Source organism: Nansenia antarctica, assembly GCF_963989245.1.
Source record: "Nansenia antarctica genome assembly, chromosome: 1".
Classification (NCBI taxonomy): Eukaryota; Metazoa; Chordata; class Actinopteri; order Argentiniformes; family Microstomatidae; genus Nansenia; species Nansenia antarctica.
In genome coordinates, this window is record NC_137674.1 from 16218935 (window position 1) to 16241020 (window position 22086).

At 42.0% G+C, this 22086-nt stretch overlaps 1 protein-coding gene across 2 annotated transcripts; it reads right to left on the minus strand.

Annotated features, from left to right (window-relative positions):
* Positions 1–3939: 3939 nt before the first annotated feature.
* On the minus strand, positions 3940–22034 carry LOC308162132 (annexin A4-like). 2 transcript variants are annotated; one of them, XM_080536248.1, is made up of 15 exons: positions 21934–22034; positions 19306–19523; positions 17167–17252; positions 16197–16532; positions 15382–15469; positions 14140–14234; positions 12779–12892; positions 12378–12468; positions 11257–11336; positions 10647–10703; positions 10380–10473; positions 9828–9923; positions 8846–8904; positions 5508–5630; positions 3940–4790 (listed from the first exon to the last, which is right to left on the minus strand). In XM_080536248.1, exons 2-15 carry the CDS (start codon positions 19505–19507, stop codon positions 4731–4733), a joined length of 1581 nt encoding a protein of 526 aa, XP_080392374.1. In that variant the 5' UTR covers positions 19508–19523; positions 21934–22034; the 3' UTR covers positions 3940–4730. The 2 variants fall into 2 exon arrangements, with proteins under 2 accessions (XP_080392374.1, XP_080392373.1); XM_080536247.1 differs by having other exon boundaries at positions 16197–16655.
* Positions 22035–22086: the final 52 nt, after the last annotated feature.

Sequence of the window (22086 nt, forward strand, 5' to 3'; positions counted from 1 at the left end):
ATGCCACTTACTAATACACAACACTCTGTAACACTGTTATTACTAATACACAACACTCTATAACACTGTTATTACTAATACACAACACTCTATAACACTGTTATTACTAATACACAACACTATATAACACTGTTATTACTAATACACAACACTATATAACACTGTTATTACTAATACACAACACTATATAACACTGTTATTACTAATACACAACACTATATAACACTGTTATTACTAATACACAACACTATATAACAATGTTATTACTAATACACAACACTCTATAACACTGTTATTACTAATACACAACACTCTATAACACTGTCATTACTCTCTTTCAGCTCTCTTCTCTGGCCTGTAGGCTAGACAGCACTACCGCACCTCTCCATCCCCACAGCCCTGTAGGCTAGACAGAGAGCTCAGAGCTCACTGAGCATTCTCCATTGGGATTATTCATTATTCATTCATACATTAATCATGCAATCCAAGTCCTTCGTGTGACATTGTTTATGTGCTCAGGGGGTTATTTTGACCCGTGCCCAACTCTTTGATATAAGAATGATGCCAGTGGATTAAAACACCTTGTACTACTAGACCCATGCAGATACCTGAAATACTGTACAGCAAAGCCTAAAAGAACTATGATGAGGAAAAGACTGTGGCATCAGATTGTGATCAAGAACCGTCCTCTAGCGCATTAAATATTTTTTACAAACTTATTTTGATACCACAAGGCACATTGCAGTAGAACTTTAATTAAGATTTAAATGCATTCCTCCCTTAAAACCAAGACTCCTCCATCATGCCTCCAGCCTTCTCTCCACCCCTCACTAGCCAATCCTAACTAATGTGAAATAATGCAGAGTGATTCCCCCCTCCAACATGGCTGTCATCCAATGATAAGTGATAATGATAATGCCCCAAGCCTCTGACAGCAGTGCAGACATGCTAGACATGCTTATTTATTGTCTTTATTTAATGTAAGAAAATACAAATAGGGTTTGATCGATAGGTTTAAGACCATAAGTGATGATATTATTTCCATCTGACACTCTATGGTTACTATGGTTACTAGGATCCCCAAAGCAATTTGGAAAATTGATCCACAATTGAAAATCTGTTCTCTCTCGTTTGAAAGCAGCTTCTCTCAATTGGAAGGGTTTTAGTAATACTGTGTACTACTGTGGATGAATAAAGACCACGCAGTGAAAGCTAGCCATTGATGAAGACAGACATGACATTGTCCTCCCCAGCTGCAGGAACTAAGAGTAAACCAATACAGTGGGGTGCAAACATGTGGGCGCCCCTAGTCAAAATGTCTGTTACAATTAATATCTAAGTGAAAAGAAGCAAACCTAACCTCTAAATGGTACAAAGTTAAACATGACACATTTCACCACGTTTTAAAGCAAGATTATTCGTAGATGTTTTACTTTTTACTGTTTTCAAAATAATAAAACAAGGAAAAAGGCCTTGTGCAAAACTTTGGGAACCCTGTCAGCTAGTACTTACTACAGCTTGCAAACGCTTCCTGTAGCCAGCTAAGAGTCTTTCAATTCTTGTTTTGGGAATCTTTTTTTGGGGGGGGGGGAATCTTTCCCCATTCTTCCTGGCAGAACACCTCTTGCTCAGAAATATCCTTCTTGCATGCGATCTCTCCACAGATTTTCAATAATATCCATGTCTGGGGACTGTGATGGCCATTCCAAAACCTTCATCCATCTTTCCTGGAGGTACTTCATGGTTGATTTTGAGGTATGCTTCGGGTCATTGTCTTGCTGGAATACCCAACCTCTCTTCAACTTCAATTTCTGGACTGACCTTCGAACATTAGCCTCTAGAATGTCTTGATATTTGGTGGAATCCATTCTTCCTTCCACCCGCACAATATTGCCCGTGCCCCCCAGCTGCTACACAACCCCAATGCATAATGAAAGAATGAAAGAAAGAATGGTCTTTTTTGTCATTAATATAGTACAGGTACCATACAACGAAATTTGTGAGGGGGGGCTCCCCTGGTGCTAGGAAAAAAATACTAAAAACAAGATAATGGATCCACCTCCATGCTTAACAGTTGGCAAGGTATTTTTCTCTACAAATGCTTCACCCTTATTTCTCCAAACATACCTTCTTTTGCAGTGATGTATGGGTTCTTCTGTGCATTTCTCACCAGATCTCGGGCCATTCTATCTGAACATTTTCTTGGTCTTCCAGATCTTGCCTTGACTTCAATTGTTCCATTTATTTTCCATGATTACTGATGATGTTTCTGACAGTGGAAATAGTAAACGGTAGTTTAGTTGCAAGTTTTTTGTAGCCTTCTCCTTGATGGTGGAAGTGAACTATCTTGATTCTGACAATCTTGGACAACTGTTTAGACTAGAGGAACCCATGGTTTTTAACACCAGACACAACAGCCACCACAGTCGGATACTTTTTTTTTTACTAAAAAATGAAAATAAAAAGAAACCTTGCTTTAAAATTTGCAGAAAGGTGTCATGTTTAACTTTGTAGCATTTAGTGTTCAGGTTTGCTTTCAATCACTTAGCGATTAATTGTAACAGACATTTAAACCAGGGGTGCCTGAATCTTTGCACCCCACTGTACATTGTTATCCACACTGTTTTTAAATCCACATACATGCTGAATTGTAGATTTGGATATTGCCTTGAGCAATATCTCTATCTTTCTCTCTCTCTCTAAAAGCAGCATTTTTTTCTTTCTTTCTTTTTTAAATCAACAATTAATGGGGCTTCTCAGCAGCCTGCTTTTGAAATGCATTCTGCTACAACAGGGCATTAGTGACCTCTAGAGGTGACAATAAGAACTACAGGTTGACATCTTGTATCTTGAAAAGTAAATCATATGAAAGAAATCACTTTTATATTGATTACAAATATCATCTTGAATGGTTGATTGGCTCATTTTAATGGTGCCTAAACTCTTGCATTGTAGGTGGCCGGTGTACACGTAGGAATGGGTTCAATCTGACTGGTGAGTCATCCAGTCTAGACTGGAGATATGTAGCATGTCAGGTATCAGTGTCAGGTATGGTTGGAGGTACGTCTACAGATCCCTGAGAATGGAAGCCTCTCTCATACAATACTCCCCTGCATCCTATAGTTTACTGAAGAGATGGCTGACTGTCAATTGGTGAGCTAATGCACAAATTAGCTCACCAATTGAAAGAAATTAAGTTATTAATAGATTATATTCATAAATAATCTGTGCAGTCCTATGCTGAATTGTTTGCATCTGAAATACTCAAAAGGATATTCTACAGTACCACACAAACTAACCAATCAGTTTTATTTTATTTTATTAAATAAACCCTAACTAACCCTAACCCTTATTATTGAGGTTTCCTGTTTGCAGTAATGCTCATTGATTTAGCAAATAACACCAGTAGGCCATGCACACCAGCTGTTGTTAGAAAATGTCACACACCCCCAGAGTTATGACAGAAGAAGGCATAATAAATCATATCTTTGATTGTCTCTAGGTCTATATGATCAGTAGGATGCAACAAGAACATTTGGACTGATGATGTTATGGCCAATTTTACTTTGGGCTTTTATTTTGGATGATTTGTGTTTAATGTTTTGAGTTATATTTATATTTCATGATTAATGTTTATTTTATGTTTTTGGTTATTTATGTTATGAATAAAGTTATGTTTTGGGTTATAGAATTATTCATGTTTTAGTTGTAATTGATTGTCACGTGGTGAGGTGACAGGATGGGCCCAGGTGTATTTAGGTAGTCAATTAGTAGCACCTGGGTGGATGGAAATAGGTTAGTCGGGGAACAACATTATTTTTGACATAATGTAGCCGCCAATTCCACAGTAATAGTCCGGTTGGATAATAACACATGATCACACTTTTATTTAATGACATACTTCACCGTTCGCTTTATTACTTTTTGTTTCGTTTGAATACATTGGATTACTTTTCGGACAATACATTTTTTTACATTTTATACAACTTACAAGGACAGTGTTGGCGTGCGTTATTATCCAACCGGACTATTGCTGTTTTCATTCACAAGGTGGAATTGGCGGCTACAGATGAAATCACCAGTGAAAACGAGCAGATTATTTTCAATCTTTAATCTCAGATATTAAATGTTCATCAGAGCATCATAATTCTTGAAATGTGATGCAATGAGGTGTATTTTCGAGTGAAATTGACAGATATACTCAAAGGTTTGCAGCAAACAGCGGAGGCAGCAAACAGCGGAGACAGCATATGAGAGTATGATGTAAAACAAACTAAAAAACTATAGTGGAGAACACACCCTCTGTAACAGAAATATGAACTGACCATCTAGAGATCATTAGTATCATCAGATATGCACAATAATGGTTAGTGAAAATAAAATAGATTTTTTTTCATACAATATATACCATCCAAAATTCCAAATCTAATCTTATTGACGGGAACCTTGCACACGACTAAGGGGAAATATCCTTCACTTATGGAAAAATATACAATTAGCAATCATAAAAATATATATTTATATAAAAGAAACAGCAGGGTCATAATACCAGTAACATTTGATAAAAGGTGCATTGACAAAAGTGAGCGGCTTGGCATGCGGATATGGCTGATTGAAATGAATAGGTACTGCTAAGTAGATCATTATGGTAAACAGGTACATCTGTAAGCATGTGTGATATAGTGTATGGGAGATGATCCCATGGAGAGAAGCGGACATCTGGTGGTCTTCTAGTCGCTTCCTCCACACAGCTTCAACAGCAGCTTCTTGTAGTCCCCTGAGGTGTCTCCCTGTCACAGTGAGAACAGTAGACCATCAGTGATCGGACCCTGGTCAGCCATGTTCTTAACTATGTAGTTTGGCAAATAGAGTATAACATGTCTGCCTGTCCTTTTGTGTGGCCTAGGTATCTACTGTCTAAACAAAACAAAAAGTTCGGAAACGTTCATTCGGTCGATTATTCCTCCCCTTTAATAATTCCAATTGGTATTGTATTTTATATCACCTTTACAACGAGGTACAACTTGTAAGGATCATGCATCCGTGAAATGAGCAACACAGCTAAACGTGTGGGCAGCGGCCCATAGAAATTTGCCAAAATCCCCTGCAATATTCTGCTGTTGGTATTCACTCTCGTTTTGAGGGGGAGGGGAGGAATAATCGACCAAAATAACGTTACCAAACTTTTTTGAGTTTATATCCATCTATACTCATCCTTTAGCGTAGTAACATGAAGGGGATGTTCAGATGTATGTACGGTGATGAGGTACGGTACTCACAGAGATGTGTGTGTACAGTGGTGAGGGGGGGTACTCACAGAGATGTGTGTGTACAGTGATGAGGGGGGGTACTCACAGAGATGTGTGTGTACAGTGGTGAGGGGGGGTACTCACATAGATGTGTGTGTACAGTGATGAGGGGGGGTACTCACAGAGATGTGTGTGTACAGTGATGAGGGGGGGTACTCACAGAGATGTGTGTGTACAGTGATGAGGGGGGGTACTCACAGAGATGTGTGTGTACAGCGACTTTCCGTAGGTCTTCATGTACGCCTCGCGGATGTCCAGCATGTCCACCTCAGAACGGGTCACCATGATCCTCACCAGAGTGGTGTCGTTGGTCCCGGCCCCCTGAGAGAACACAGACACAGACACAGACACACACACACACACACACAGACACACACACACACACACACACACACACACACACACACACACACACACACACACACACACACACACACACACACACACACACACACACACACACACACACAGGGTGTTTGTTCAGGCTCCACACTATTGGACAAATATTTAACTGACATTAACTCTCTTCCCTCTCTCTCCTCTTCCATCTATCCTCCCTCTCTCTCTTCCCCACAGCATCATCAAATATAAACAGTACACACGTGGTCATAGAATCGAACAAGTCGAGTGAATGACGACTCGCGCGGTGCTTAAGCAGCATCATTAAATGACTTAATACAGCAACTAAGAGGAACACATCAGGAGTGTGTGGCGTGACATCATAGGAGTCGGCTAAAACACACAGCTCTGTCACCAGGCTAAATGTTCTCTACCATGTTAACATGGTCAATATGATGATGCGGTGAACCAAACTCTCACAGAGCTTTACATGAACAGGTCCACAGGTCCAGACGGTCTATCAGCTTCTCTTCTCAAAAACTGTGCAGAAGAACTAACAACAGCATGGTGTCCGCTATTTGAAAAGTCCCTGAATACCGAGGTTCCAGCTCTGTGGAGGAAGTCAATTATAATCCCTGTGCCGAAAAAACCTCGTGCCATGGAGAATAATGACTTCCGCCCCATTGCTCTAACTTCCATTGTGATTAAATGTTTTGAACGATATGTACTGTCTCTGCTTAGAAAACACATTGACCCACTGCTAGATGTCTTTCAATTTGCCTATAAACAGAACCGTAGCACGGAGGATGCTATTCTCTATATCACACATTCTGTATCCAAGCACCTCGAGAACAAAAAGGCCTATGCCCGAATTATGTTTGTTGACTTTAGTTCCGCCTTTAATACGGTACAACCCCACGTGCTCTTAGGAAAGCTCAAAGACATGGGTGTCAATAGTACTTTAATCAAATGGATCCATTCCTTCATGTTAGAAAGAGAACAGCAAGTGAAAGTCAATGGAACACTGTCAGTGACTAAACACTGCAGTACAGGTGTCCCCCAAGGTTGCGTTCTGTCCCCATATCTTTTCTCAGTATACACCAACGACTGTAAAAGTAACCACCCAAGCAACCATATTATAAAATATGCTGACGACACTGCAATTCTAAGTCTCCTTGATAAAGATACAGACCCCTCGGTGCTCCATGATGAGATTAACATATTCACTAAATGGTGCGACAGCAACCATCTCATCTTAAACCTCACCAAAACTCAGGAGGTTGTGTTAGACCCAAGGCAGGTAACTGACCATGAGCCTGTAGTCGTTAAAGACCAAACAATCATCCAGGTGCCCTCTTATAAGTACTTAGGTATTCAATTAGACAACCATCTCTGCTGGAATACACACTTAGACAGCTTATGTAACAAACTACAGCAGAGGCTTTATCACCTGAGGCGACTTTTTCTGGACAATGGACTGATAGAATTTTCTATCAGTCCATTGTTGAAAGTGTAATCAGATATGGAATAATTGTGTGGTTTGGCAACTTAACTGTACAACAAAAAAACAGACTAGTCAGCATTCACAAAACAGCTATGAAAATTGTAGGTGAAAGAGACTATGTGATCCTAAATAAACTATATGAAAAAGCTGTCCTGGACAAGGCTAACAAGATAATCGCAGACCCCCAACATCCGCTCTCCACAGAATACGAAGTTCTCCCCCTAGGTAGAAGGCTTCGCATGCCAAGATGTAATTATAAGCTCTTAAAACTATCATTTGTCCCATTCTCCATTAAACTAATCAATTCGCTCAAGCAGAAACGATGATTAGGACATGATCACCAGCACCTGCACTTTATCTTAGACACCACTTGAAGGGCCATGTGCAATATTCGAAAACACCACTTGAAGGGTTATGTGCAATATATATTTATACCAAATGATGCCATGTCCAGGTGGAAACCGCTGCCAATGTCACTCAATGTTTGTTGCTGTCCTGTTGTTTACTTTGTCTACTGTATGTTGTATGTATCGTCTCTGTTGCTCTTGAAGCATGAAAGTACCATGCCCAAGACAAATTTCCCCTCGGGGACAATAAAGTATAATCAATCAATCAATCAATCAATTAGTCACATTCCCTCCCTGAGTACAGATACAACAGGAAGTAAAAGCAACACGGGAAAAAAGCAATTAACCCCTGCACGTTGTTTCCTCTCTACCTCAGAGTACAGATATGTTCTCTACCTCAGAGTACAGATATATTCTCTAACTCAGAGTACAGATATATTCTCAGTCCACAAACAGCAGGCTGACTAAATAGAAACAAAGTCATAAAGATGCAAACAGATAATAAACTATTATTAGACAAGCGTTCAGAGTGGGGATGCACCCAAATGAAAATTCTTGTCCGAAGCCGAAATTAAGGAAACACTTGGCCGAATACCAGATACCGGCAGTTTTTCATTTATTTCGCCAATTTTTGTACCATTGCATGAATTAAATAGCCTACATTTTGCTTTTTATTCATGCTTGTATGCTTATTCGTGTAAAATGTTAAATTATAATTATACAAATTAGGTGTATGAAATTGTATATACTTTGTTACGTAATATTTCCTCATTTCATGAAAGATGTAACATACTGTGATTCCATCAATTTCCAGTGATCGCTTGGCTCCCGCTTTTATTTTGAAGCCGCGAAAAAAAGGAAACGGAAGTAATGTGGGAATGTGCCTCTGGTTGTCGTTCAGGGAACAGATGCCAAACTGCAGACATGTTTGCTGTAACTGATTTGGCAGTAAGCACTAGTAGGCAGTCATCACTCACTGCTCATCTCATTCACAGAACAGCATGGGTTGCTTGCACTGTTTGATCGCGTCATCAAAAAACAGAAACACCGAATGTGCTTTTTTTTTGGGTGGTATTTTCTGCCAAATAATTTCGGTTACCGAAATCTTGGTGCATCCCTAATTCAGAGTGTATAGCAAAATGGAATGTAAAATTACCCCTGAATACGATTCAGGACTGTTAAAAAGAACTGTCAAACAGTATCATATTATATGCATATGTTGTTATGTACTACTAGTACTACTACTATGTTGTTGTTGATGTTGTTGTTGTTGTTGTTGTTACAATACATTGTGCTGTACAGTTGGTAGCTTGTAATCTGTCCAAGCAGGGAGGGGTTTGTCTCACCTTCATAGACTTGTAGAGGCTCTCAGCGAAGTACCCGGGCGTGTTCTTAATACACTTGACTGGAACACACAGAGAACAGGGTTGTTAGGCCTGGAGACCAGTTAATCACTCTACTGCAGCTTCTACTGACTCCCTTGTGCAGCAAACTGATAAGAAACACACACGCACACACACACACACACACACAGAACAACATGAGGCACACATGAGACACACAAAATGATCTCTGCAACACCATATTACATAACAGGATATTGCTGTGTCAACTTAAACTGGGAAAGGTGTACCGCAGAGCATACAAAGTATATTTGATGGAGAGAAATCAATAGAAAAAGAAATGAAGGTACAGGGTATGATTTTGGCTGGCAGAAATACAGGAATGGAGAAAACAACAAGACATTACACATGACGAGAGTGTCCAGGACAAGAAAAACATCATGCTACGTGATGCAAACTGCACACAACATCACATCAACAAGTGTGTATAGAGAGTTAATGAACCTCTTAATACACAGCAGCGTTAAAACAATGGTGATTCTAACCAGAAGCATCTAGAAAGCGTGTTACTGTACCAGAACTCATGTTACTGTACCAGAGCAATGACAGCCACGTGGGGGAAAACAAAACAAACAAATTAAACATTTAAAGCAACCAATGACTTCCGGAATTGTCTTTTAACAAATGTATAAGGGTCGTTCGAACATCTAGTTTAGAATTCATTCAGCTCTGGAGGAAATCTGTCAACTGTTACTATTGTGTGTACTTTATCGTAAGAGTTATTTTAGTCCCTCGTAAACACAGGCAAGCATGTGTGCACGTCACTCAGCTTTTGTGTGTGTGTATCTTGTATGTCAAGTCAAGTGTAAAACTGGGTTAGAGTGGGCGTGACTCCTAGTAGACCTGTATGGGTGTGTGTGTGCATGTGTGCGTGTGTGTGTGTGTGTGTGTGTGTGTGTAATAATAACCAGGGGTGTCCACTTACCCACAGCCACCATGCCACTTTCCAGGTTTCCAGACATCTCCCTCTCAATGCTCTTCACTATGTCTCTGCCGCACATCTGCTGGTACTCATGGAACACTGTGCAAACACGCACGCACGCAGACAGACACAGACACACAGACACACACAGACACACACAGACACACACAGGGTGTTTGTTCAGACTCCACACTATTGGACACATATTTAACTGACATTGGACCCACTTCCCTTATGTTAGTGACAGTAAAACAGTCTCTCTTCCCTCTCTCTCCTCTTCCCTCTATCCTCCCTCTCTCTCTCTCTTTCTTCCCTCTCCCTCCTCTTCCCTCTATCCTCCCTTCCCCTCAGCATCATCAAATATAAACAGTACACACGTGTCATAGAATCGTACAAGTCAAGTGAATGAATTAATAATAATACAGAAACTAAAAGGCACACATCAGGAGTGTGTGGGCGTGACATCATAGGCGTCGGCTAAAACACACAGATCTGTCACCAGGTGTCACCTGTCCAGTGTAGACAGAGTGTTCAGACCGTGGTGACCATGGTTACCTGCTCTGAGGTGGGGTCTGCTTCTGGCACACAGGATGGCGTTGAACTTGGACTCGTCGGTCCCCAGTTTGTTCTCACCAGCGGCGTACAGAGACTGAGGAGGAGAGGGGGCGCATGTACAGGACGGACAGAAGGAGGAAGGCTTTGGTGAGCATCAAGTAGGTAGTGGATGTAAGTAATATTGGACATGCTGATATATATATTTTGTTTTAATTCTGATATATCAGTGTGTTCATTACTGATGAGCATACGGAATATGGAACATACCTGAGCATCTTGCTTGGCCACAGAGACGTCCACAGTCTCTCTTTCATCACGATTACCCTGGGAGCAAAAACAACCACACACACACGCACGCACGCAGGCACACAGACACAGACACAGACACAGACACAGACACACACACACACACACACACACACACACACACACTATGTCAACATTGTCAAGTAGATGATAGTTCACATATATCTGGTCCAAGCAGGAACCTATAACTTTGATGTCACAAAAGTAACAGAGTCCAAACAGCAGGCTCCTGTCCACCTGAGCCATATCTTCATGTACTGCGTGACAGTGTGTTGTGAGGTACAGTATGTGGGCTTAGGAGGGTCCTAAGGTGATAGGCTACCTCCCTCCCCAACCACATCAGACAGGCCAACACCCTGCCAACATTTAAAAAGGCCCTCAAAACCCACCTCTTCAAGCTCGCCTTCACCAGTTAACCCTCTCCCCCTCCCCTTCCCATGTGTCCCCAGCGTTACTACATTGCTACTCGGTCTTTTCAGTTTGTAAAGCGTCTTTGAGTGTCTAGAAAAGCGCTATATAAATCTAATGTATTATTATTATATTATTATTATTATTATATTATTATTATTACCTGGGCCAGGGAGATCAGGAGCCTGCGGAAGTGTCCTGAGGTGTCTCCACTGATGGCGTCCTCCAAGGTCCTTTTGTTCTCTGGAGAAAGACACAGTCTGTTAGCTAGACTTCAGACACAGCTGGCTACACCGAGACCTAAGACTTGAACCTCTGTCGTAAAGGCTTACATCACAATGGTATGGAACAAAAATATGTTGTACACATATATCATCAAACACTCATCGTACTCTACCTAACGGATGTATTCTCAAATGGGCAAGTAGTACCCATATATTCTCAACGGGTAGTAGTGTTATAGGACAGTGGAACAGAGATGGATCATTATTACGCAGAGCGGAAGGTGCTATAAAGTGTGTGTTTGTGGAGAGCAAACCGGGTTTAAATCAAAGTTCATCTGCTGTACTGTAGTGTTCTAGAATGTTATTAGTCCTGTAGTGTTCTAGAATGTTATTAGTCCTGTAGTGTTCTAGAATGTTGTTAGTCCTGTAGTGTTCTAGAATGTTGTTAGTCCTGTTGTGTTCTAGAATGGTGTGATCTGTCCTGTAGTGTTCTAGAATGGTGTGATCAGTCCTATAGTGTTCTAGAATGGTGTGATCTGTCCTGTAGTGTTCTAGAATGGTGTTATCCGTCCTGTAGTGTTCTAGAACGGTGTTATCCGTCCTGTAGTGTTCTAGAACGGTGTTATCCGTCCTGTAGTGTTCTAGAACGGTGTTATCCGTCCTGTAGTGTTCTAGAACGGTGTTATCCGTCCTGTAGTGTTCTAGAACGGTGTTATCCGTCCTGTAGTGTTCTAGAACGGTGTTATCCGTCCTGTAGTGTTCTAGAATGTTAATAGTCCTGTAGTGTTCTAGAATGATGTTATTAGCCCTGTAGTGTTCTAGAACGGTGTTATCCGTCCTGTAGTGTTGTAGACTGTTAATAGTCCTGTAGTGTTCCAGAATGGTGTTATTAGCCCTGTAGTGTTCTAGAATGTTAATAGTCCTGTAGTGTTCTAGAATGTTAATAGTCCTGTAGTGTTCTAGAATGGTGTTATTAGCCCTGTAGTGTTCTAGAATGTTAATAGTCCTGTAGTGTTCTAGAATGGTGTTATTAGCCCTGTAGTGTTCTAGAGAAGCTCACCTGTTTTGAACACCTGACAGATCTCTTTGATTTCAGCGTTGGAGCGTGAGGCCAGGATCTCGATCAGACAGGCTTCATCAGTGCCGGCTCCCTGTAAAGAGCCATGTGTCAAACGCTGTCAGTGAGCTGAACGTCCACACAGCTTCTGCTTTAGTATCCTACAGTATCAAATTGCAGACCACATAAAACATGACCTGTTTGTCATGCTGATTGTTGGTTTCGGTATCAAACCCATAGATCATGTGCACACGCACATCCACACACGCACATCCACACACCACACACACACCACACACACACACACATCAACCCACACCCATACACCCACACAGAACCAAGAGAGGAGAAAGTAGAATAAGAACTGACATGTGTGGAAGAAAGCGGATTGTGAAAAGCCTAACCTTAATGGCGTGTCTGAGCTCGTATGCATCCAGCTGGGCCGGGGTCTTCAACATGGCCAGCACCAGCTTCTCAAAGTTACCCGAGAGCTCGGACTTCAGGTCCTTGATGAGGTCCTGGAAGAGAAAGAGGATCCTGAACACACAGGCTTCCAGTCACTCAACGCCATGTGGGACTCTAATAATGGCCTGGCTGAGGCAGCTAGAAAAGAGTCAAAGGGAACCCTATCCCCCCCCACCCACCCACTCAAACCCTAAAACATTGCCAGACTCCGACCGTCCCTCTCGGACTCCGTGGCCGAAACTCTCGTCCACACCTTTCGTCACCTCCCACCTCCTGGACTATTGCAATGGAGTCCTGTTCGGGGTTCCCAGCAAAGCCCTGGACAGGCTCCAGTATGTGCAGAACTCAGCTGCCAGGGTTCTCACACACACCAAGCCCTGGCAGCACATCACCTCCACCCTCATTAAACCTCCACTGGCTTCCGGTCAAGTCCCGCATCACATACAAAATCCCCCCAGTACCTAACTGACCTTCTCTGCCAACATACCCCCATCCCGGAACCTACGGTCTTCAGACATGGGTCTGCTTTCCACCCCCCGCACCAACCTACGGACCTTCGGGGACAGAGCCTTCAGTGTGGCAGCACCCACCCTCTGGAACTCTCTCCCCACAGTGATTCGCAATGCCCCTACCCTGGACACCTTCAAATCAGCCCTCAAAACTCATCTGTCCACCAAGGCCTTTGGCCCCTAGTTTAGTTTTGTCGCTGTCACTTTGTTGTTTTTTTCTGTTGTGTCTGTCCGACTTTCTGTCTGTAAATTCTGTACATCGTCCTTGGGTTTGTGAAAGGCGCTATATAAAACCAAGCTATTATTATTATCCCCCCCCCAACCACTCACACCCTACCCCCTCCACCCCCCCCCCCCCCCCCCCCACCCACTCAAACCCACTTGGCAGAACCGACACCTGCTTTCTGGGTATCACGATCACACATAACACACTCTGAAAATTCAGGCAGCAGTCTATCGTCTTCGATCAATAAACTTGACATTCTTCCCTATCGAACTTGCATGTGGAATGTGTTATTTATTATTATTGTACTGTACATAGTGTACATTTCACCTGGATGCTTCAGTCACATTCTTTTCTCCAACACATTCCGCGGGGCTAATCCTTGCATGATGAGACATATCATGTCATGTTCGGCGCTGGAGTTTGTATCTGACTAGGAGGTTCATACAATCAAGATTTAAAAAGCTAATAATGATGATCTATAACAACCTGAACGCCAGGTTAGCTTTCCCTAGGAGGAGGACATGAATGAGTCTACTGTATAATCAGGATTCATCAGGATTATTACCTTTCCATAGGACGTTTTGTAGGCCATGGGCAGAGGCGTACGCTGCTTGGTGGAGCGACTTCCCAGCAGCTCGATAATAGCCTGCTCATCAGTGCCTGTGTGGACAAGTTAACTGGTTAAACCAGATCTAAGCAGAAAAACCCACCAGATCCATTTCCTATTTCCACTTTGTGGCTTTCTCATCATACCTGTACAGTTGACCTAATTTATAGGGTTAAATAGGGTTAAGGCTTCAGGTCTGTGTGGTAGCCAGAGTCGGCTGCGTGTTGTCAGACACTCAGTCAGTAAACACTCTGCTTCAATGTGGAGCGCATTGACATGACTGGAACCACTTCATAGGTGTCCGGTTCTCTTTCGCAGCAGTAGCCAACATGTCGATGTGAGCCCCAAATGGGTTATACGTGGGCCTCATGGGTTGCAACTGGCATGGGCTCAGAATGGGCCTTAAATCTGGCAAAGATTGGCATGAAAACCCTGTGGAGAAAGCAGGACGGGGTCCAGGTGTATAGCCCTAATTGAACCCAAATTCATATCCCACTTATTACCGATATGGGTCACACTATGCGGGGGGGGGTAGTGGTGGTCTAGTGGATAGTGAGTTGGACTAGTGATCGGAAGGTTGTGAGTTCAAATCCCGCCTGAAGCCACACCACTACTAGTGTGCCCTTGGGTAAGGCACTTAGCCCTCAGTTACTCCAGGGGGAATGCCCCTGTAATTCGTAATTGTAAGTCGCTTTGGATAAAAGCGTCTGCTAAATGGCAAAATTATTAAATTAATTATTACTATGCACCCATCTTTAACCCAGATGTAACCCAGATGTAACCCACTTGGACAAACGTGGGCATCCCTGGGCATCCCTGTGCCCACACAGAGCTCACCTGGGCAACCCATGTGGTTCCTCCCAGGACCGTATATCACCCATGAGTAGGCCCGTTATTAACCCACATGGAAATGTTGGCTGGGTTATCGGTTATGTTCCCTCTAGAATTCAGCCAATCAGAATTGCATATTCAACCAAGCCGTGTTATAATATTGCGGACATTAAAGAGAGAAGCGGCATTACGAACGAGCGGATTGTCCGAAACGAATATCGTGATTCATTTCTCATCTCACCGATTTGAATCGTTGCATATTTGTAGCGATAATTAACTGTCTCGCGACCATACAATGTTGCGGTCCAGGCACAAGTCCTGATCCACCATTTTGAGAATTGTTGCTTGTGATGGTTGTAACTGACTCACCGAAGCCCTTCATAGCCTTCCGCAGGACCTCCACATCCCTCAGCGAGTCTGCTCCCGGAAAATCCTTGATTACTCCACGAAATCCCCTCTGAAAGAACAATGAGAGAGAACAATGTCCTGGAACTTTACCAAATTGTTTTATCACGAAGGGTTCCAGTCAGTTTCAGTTGACATGAAAATGACTATTAAACATCCATAGGAGACTGAGAGTGATAAAAACTTGATATTTACCACAGAAAGTCAATCGAATTTATTCAAGGGACAAAGTAGGCTGTTTATGAACACTCTAGAAGCACAGAGGATGTGTGTCGCAAGTCTTTAACTCTCTTATTGTGTTATAACTTCCTCCGTGGTCTACTTCCTCCGATAACCACTAATGGATAAAACAATTGAATCTATTTCTGTTCAGTCTTCAGCGGTCACGATAGAAAGGAGACTAGACCTGATGACAAGTCCTCATCATTAGGACACAACCCTAGGTCATTCCTTTATACAAAGCACAGTAGACTCAATCCAGGTTCAACATATTATTTGCATAAACTAAATACATTCGGTTCCAACACGGAGGATTGTCGGCTTCTAATATCTATGGATCTGCTTTAATATCGATGTCTCTGCTCTAATATCTATGGCTGTGCTTTAATATCGATGTCTCTGCTCTAATATCTATGGCTGTGCTTTAATATCGATGTCTCTGCTCTAATATCTATGGCTGTGCTTTAATATCGATGTCTCTGCTCTAATATCTATGGCTGTGCTTTAATATCGATGTTTCTGCTCTAATATCTATGGCTGTGCTTTCCAGCGTATCTTACATTGATGGCAGGGGCTATGGGCATGGCTCCTCCTCCTCCTCCATAGGCGGGCATGGACGGGTTGGGAGACGGTGAGCGTTGGTACCCGGGCATGGACGGGTTGGGAGACGGTGAGCGTTGGTACCCGGGCATGGAAGGGTTCAGAGCCGGTCCTCCTCCGTACCCAGGGTTGGGTGCTGGTCCTCCTCCGTATCCTGGCATGGACGGGTTGGGTGACGGGGCTCTTGGGTAGCCAGGCATGGACGGGTTGGGTGATGGTGCTCGTGGGTATCCAGGCATGGCCTGGCCAGGGTAACCCATCCCTTGGCCCTGAGGCTGGGGCATCTGACCTCCGGGCTGCGGGTACATGCCATAGGACTGTTGGTTAGGGGGGGCGGCACCGACAGGGTACCCACCAGGGGCTTGATTGCCCATGAATGGGTTTGGGGTAAAACCCAAGTTTGATGAGATCTGGTTGGCCTGTGATTGGGAGGAAAGATTGGCATCCCATAAAATGCGCACAGAACCTTAGATTAGTGGCATTCATTAATTAGCAAGCAAGTAAAATAAATGAATTATCAGATTAGGTTATTTGATAACAGACAGGAAAAGACAATGAGTGTATAGAACACGACTGGAATTACGACAGTGAAAGAAAAATAAGTTGCAGCAGATCGACAGGTTTTGAAGCAACTCGCTGAGTTGAGTTTGAGCCACATTCTGTGCCGCATTCTTTTCGACATGCGAGAGAATTGAAAGGACGGTCGGTTAACAAGAAAGCTGCAACAACAACATTGATGGATTACGTAAAAAGCTAATTTAGAAAAGTCTTACCGTTAAATAATCTGAAGAGATTGCCAAATTTGAAAGTGGAAGAATTCATGCTAACTGGAATATTTCATGCTATCGTTCTGAATTCTGTGAACTTCATAGTGTTTTTGGTTGTATAATCATGTTTGTGAAGGGAGTGTAGGAGACAGGACAGACGTACCATGTGTGGCAGATTGCTAGATTGCATTGCGTTAAATGACAGATTATCCAGACCAATGGTAGGGAAGCCAGCACCTCCCCAGCTGCCTGCAAAACACAACACAACAGACGTCACTGAAATATATGACTAGGTTTATGACTTAACACTAGAACAGCCGTGCCTTTTTACCTGCTAACAGAGCCGCCCTTCTTTACAATGCTAACCTGCTATTTACACACAATGACCACTAGTTAGCACGTGTGTAAATTAGCCTGCTTCCTACACAGAAAAACTGCAAAATAGCTTTATACTAGCTTATCCTAATGTGATATTGAAAATGTAAGGACACTGGGTGGTAGAACACATATATCTAGGAAAAGTCATGAAAGGAGGTTCCTGGAATTTGATTGAGTGCAAAGATATAAAAAAAAAAATACTCACGGTCACTCAAATGACCCCTCGTGGCTGTTTTAGTGTTAACTTACTTACTTTACTTAATTCTCTTTGTTTCTGAAGAGGCTAAACACAGACGCAGTACCTGCAATCTCACACGCCATCTTGGGAAGAGCAGCGCTTGAATACAGTTGCAGTAATAACACTTTTATCTATATCTTTGAACGTGTGAATGGAAGAGGAAGCTTTCATAGCATCTTCAAGACTTCAACCACAGAGACAGTGTCGCTGGACAAACACTCTTAAGGCGTTTATTAGAAACTGAAGTTTACGGTTTCAACCGTAAAACCGCCCAAGCCTAGTCTGACATGCATCTGTTACCAAAAGATACAACACTGATCATTTCTATGTTGAAATGAAAAATGATACCACTTCACAGTGAAAGTGTCCACCACTAGCTAACTCTTATCTGAGAGCAGAAGGTCACAGGAACGGAGCAGTATTAGATTGACATTGGAATGACCCATCAGAACTGGCACGGCACTGCCCACACACTTGCCTACTAGTCAATAGAGTAGAGTGGTTCAAGCACACAATGAGAGGATTGTGTCAAACACAAGCTGGTCTGTGAGCACTTCTAAAATCTAAACCTCATGATCTCTTCTTCGTCTACAACACAGAGGGTGTGAGTCAGGGTATGAGATCGGCAATCCATCAGTATCCTTCAGCCATATTCTGCTCTCCATGTTTCTGTCATTTGTCTGTCACTCTCTGTTTTCAATCCATTGCTGTGTGTGTGTGTCTATCTGTCTCTGATAAACCAAACCTCAAGTAGGGTTTGAAAATGAAAATTCTTGGCCGAAGCCGAAATGAAGGAAAGACTTGGCTGAATACCGAATACCGAGTGCGTACCGGACGTTTTTAATTTATTTAGCCAATTTATGTACCATTACATAAATTAAATAAATGTAGCTTTTTATTCATGCTTGTATGCTTATTCGTGTCAAAAGTAAAATGATAATTAACTAAATTACATGTTTGAAATTGTATATACTTTATGTAACGTAATATTTCCTAATTTCCTGAAAGATGTAAAGATTGTGACAGCGGCTGGTGAAAGGGGGAACCAATCCAAATGTTCAAAACTTTTATTTAGAAAAATATAAACACATTTCAACGTTGTTGAAAATCACATCACACACCCGCTAGTCAAGCCAAAATATTGCAGTGCAATGGATTCGGTGAGTAATCCCCACAGCTACCTAATTAACTATAACACTATTTTACATTGTTCACAGGCTCACAAAACAAGCTGTGTTAGTTGACTAGTGAGTGTGTCATTGGTTTTCAACAACGCTGAAATGTATTTTCATTTTTCTAAATAAAAGTCAGAACATTAAATCGACTGCTGGCTTGTTACCACATTCACCAGCAGCTGTCACATAATACTCTGTGATCCCATCAGTTTCCAGTGATCGCGTAGCTTTTTTGTTGTTGTCTTGTATTCGGTAAACATCCGGTCTTTTCACACATTCGGCCGAACAACGAATGTGCTTGTTTTGCTATTTCCCACCGAATCATTTCGGTGCATCCCTAACCTCAAGTGTCTATGTCTTCAAAAACGAACCACACAAACATACCAACTATGACACAGCGACACAGACACCCAGCAAGCATCTTGACAGATCACATCATAAATACCTCGAACCTGTCAAACTTGCTGGATGCGCAACACCGGAACCTCTACTTGTGTAACTGTAGAATTACCTGCTGGAGGCATGTTTGGGAAACCTCCAGCCTGTGGTGGGTAGCCACCAGCCTGGGGTGGGTATCCACCAGCTTGCGGGGGGTATCCTCCTGCCTGGGGTGGGTAACCGCCTGCCTGCGGTGGGTAGCCCCCTGCCTGCGGTGGATATCCACCAGCTTGGGGGGGGTATCCGCCGCCTTGAGGATATCCAGGGTAGCTCATGGTTGTTGATATAGACCTGAAAGAAGAAAAATCACAATAAAAAAACATGTTAATGTACTGTGCATTCTGTGTAACAACGGAACAAGGGTCGTCGGTACGGTATATCTGTTATCTTATCCTTAGCAACCAACGAGGTGAAAACACGCCGTAGGTACACAAACCCCTCCCCTCCAAAGAATTAACATCAGAGCAGATACACAAGAATGACCAAAGGCATGTGGAATTTGGGTTCTCTGAGTTAACAGAAAAAAAGGGCTGGGCTCCATTTTCAGTTTCACAGACTTTTCCTTCCTTTCCATATTCTTTGGAAGAAGGTTTTAGACATACATTTGACTTTTCTATCTAAAATTATAATTCAGTTGTAATTGATATTTATGTAATGTACTTACTGAAACTATAACCTTCATTGTGTACATGCAGAGGCAAATTCTCAGTTATCAAATTACAATGACTCGGAGAACACACTCAACAGCAGTTTTTTCTTGTGATTATGGTAGTGGTGGATTGATACCCAAAGTATGTTTAAAAAGTCTGTGAAACACCCATATTCTCATCTTATAATATCCCTACTTGTGCCATGGACTGACTGCGTAGTCCTAATCAAGGAAGTAGTCCTAATCAAGGAAGTAGTCATGATCATTTGCATTTTAGTGACAGTGGAAACATAGCCGATGTTTCTGTATTTGTTGAGGCGGCCTATGAAAGAATCTGTAGACTAGTTAATCATTGCCATCATCACCATAGAACTATAGTTTATAGAACGGATAGAGTCGGAAACAGAGACATTCCCTATCTTCCGCCGTAGACTGAAGACCTATCTCTTCCTATCTCTTCCTATCTCTACCCCGCCTGTGTAGTTTCTCTACTGTTTAAAAAAAATAAAACTCTTGACTCTGGCCTGAGCATAGATTTGTTGTAAGTCACTTTTTATAAAGGCCTCTGCTAAATGCCTAAAATGTACATGTAAATATAGCCCATAGAACTATAGTTTATAGAACAGATATAGGCTAGTCCTTTGGAGACAATTTGGCTGGTACACGCTTGGCACACTCAATTCTGCTGAAATGGTGTTGCATAATAGTCACTGTAAACACCGTTCTAGCATAGAACTCAGAGATGAAATCCTAGAAATAAAGATATCTCTGCGGTCATCACACCCATCCGTTTAATCCACTAGACAACAGCTGAAGTTCAATAAAACCACAAATAGAACAGTCCACAGTCCAAAGAGGTTTCCAGGCTTTAAATATAGACTACCAACCATAGCAAAACATAAAGCTCTCTCAATTAGCACGTCACACCATGATTCACATAGTCCATTTAAAAAAAAAAAAATGTCACTAGTTGTTTTTGTCTTTTTAATGATCCACTCATCCCGCTGCCATATTCCAAATGGTATAAAACAGTATATTGACTGGGGTGCTCTGTGTTTTATTTGTAAACTGTATATCTTGAACACATGTTTTATGGACCTACTTAACTCAACAATGCATAAATAAATCCTATCCTGTGAACATAAACAACATTGACTAAATAAATATAAATATATCCTGCGGCATGGCTGCCCGTAACAAGGTGGTCCCCAGGGATTGGCTGTGCTAACCCGCTTACATGTTATGATAGGCCTATGGCTGTGTTCGGAATGGCATACTAGCATACTACTCATACTAGATATTACATAGATTTTGAGTATGTAGTGCGTTCACACTGTAGAGTATGTGAAATTTGAGTATGCAAGAAATGTATACTAGATTTTCGGTCGGCTGGTATTGGCATACTTATTATGAATTTAGTAAGCAGTATGCAGTATATTGAGTATGCTAGTATGCAGTATGCTAGTATGCCATTTCGAACACAGCCTATGTCTTGGAGAAAAGAAACACACAGTATGGCCGCACATATTCTAATAAGTGTGTTTGCAGTAGCAAGCAATACTATTGTTTATTGTACATATATCTGTTTTATATAGCCATAGGCTATAATCAAATCTAGCGAATTGCTGCGTTTGTCGAGTCGTAACATTTCAGTTGGACTATCGCTTATGAGCCAGCGCGCACGGGCCTGGCTGTCAGAAGAAAGGGCCATTTACATAAATCCCGACTTCAAGAAGACCTTCGGCGATCGGAAATGAATCCCGCTACTACAGCATAAATGTAATCATAATGTGATCATGTTCAAGTTGTGGACGAGGCATTTGATATCGCGCATATTGTGTTAGTATTCCAAGCTATGCAAATGGTGAACAAAAAAAACACAAAAAAAACATTTCATAGGATATAATGCATCAAAGCGATGGGTCAATGTTTACTTTAAAACATTGTAGGAATACCGTTAATTAACCTAAATATCGCAATTAGTCATATGCAGTGTGGTTCAGGCTCTACTTTAACAGATGATATACTTAGTAGATTAGTTTTGTCACTTACTTCTTAGTCCGAGAAACGTCTCTTCCTGGAGCTTTACTGGAGCTCAAGTCGTGTAGGCTGCGCTTTTAAGAATGTGGGTGGGACTCATACTTTCCGTTCACTTTCCATCTCCCATGTGAACACACTGAGGCACTATTGCACAGATCAAAAAGA

Excerpts from the sequence above, each read along its gene's own strand:
- LOC308162132 (XM_080536247.1), bottom strand. The coding sequence starts at position 19,507 with ATGAGCTACCCTGGATATCCTCAAGGCGGCGGATACCCCCCCCAAGCT. Across the intron at positions 14,235-15,381 it reads GAAGGCTATGAAGGGCTTCG|GCACTGATGAGCAGGCTATT; the intron begins GTGAGTCAGTTA and ends TTGTCCACACAG. Across the intron at positions 12,469-12,778 it reads AGCTCAGACACGCCATTAAG|GGAGCCGGCACTGATGAAGC; the intron begins GTTAGGCTTTTC and ends GGCTCTTTACAG.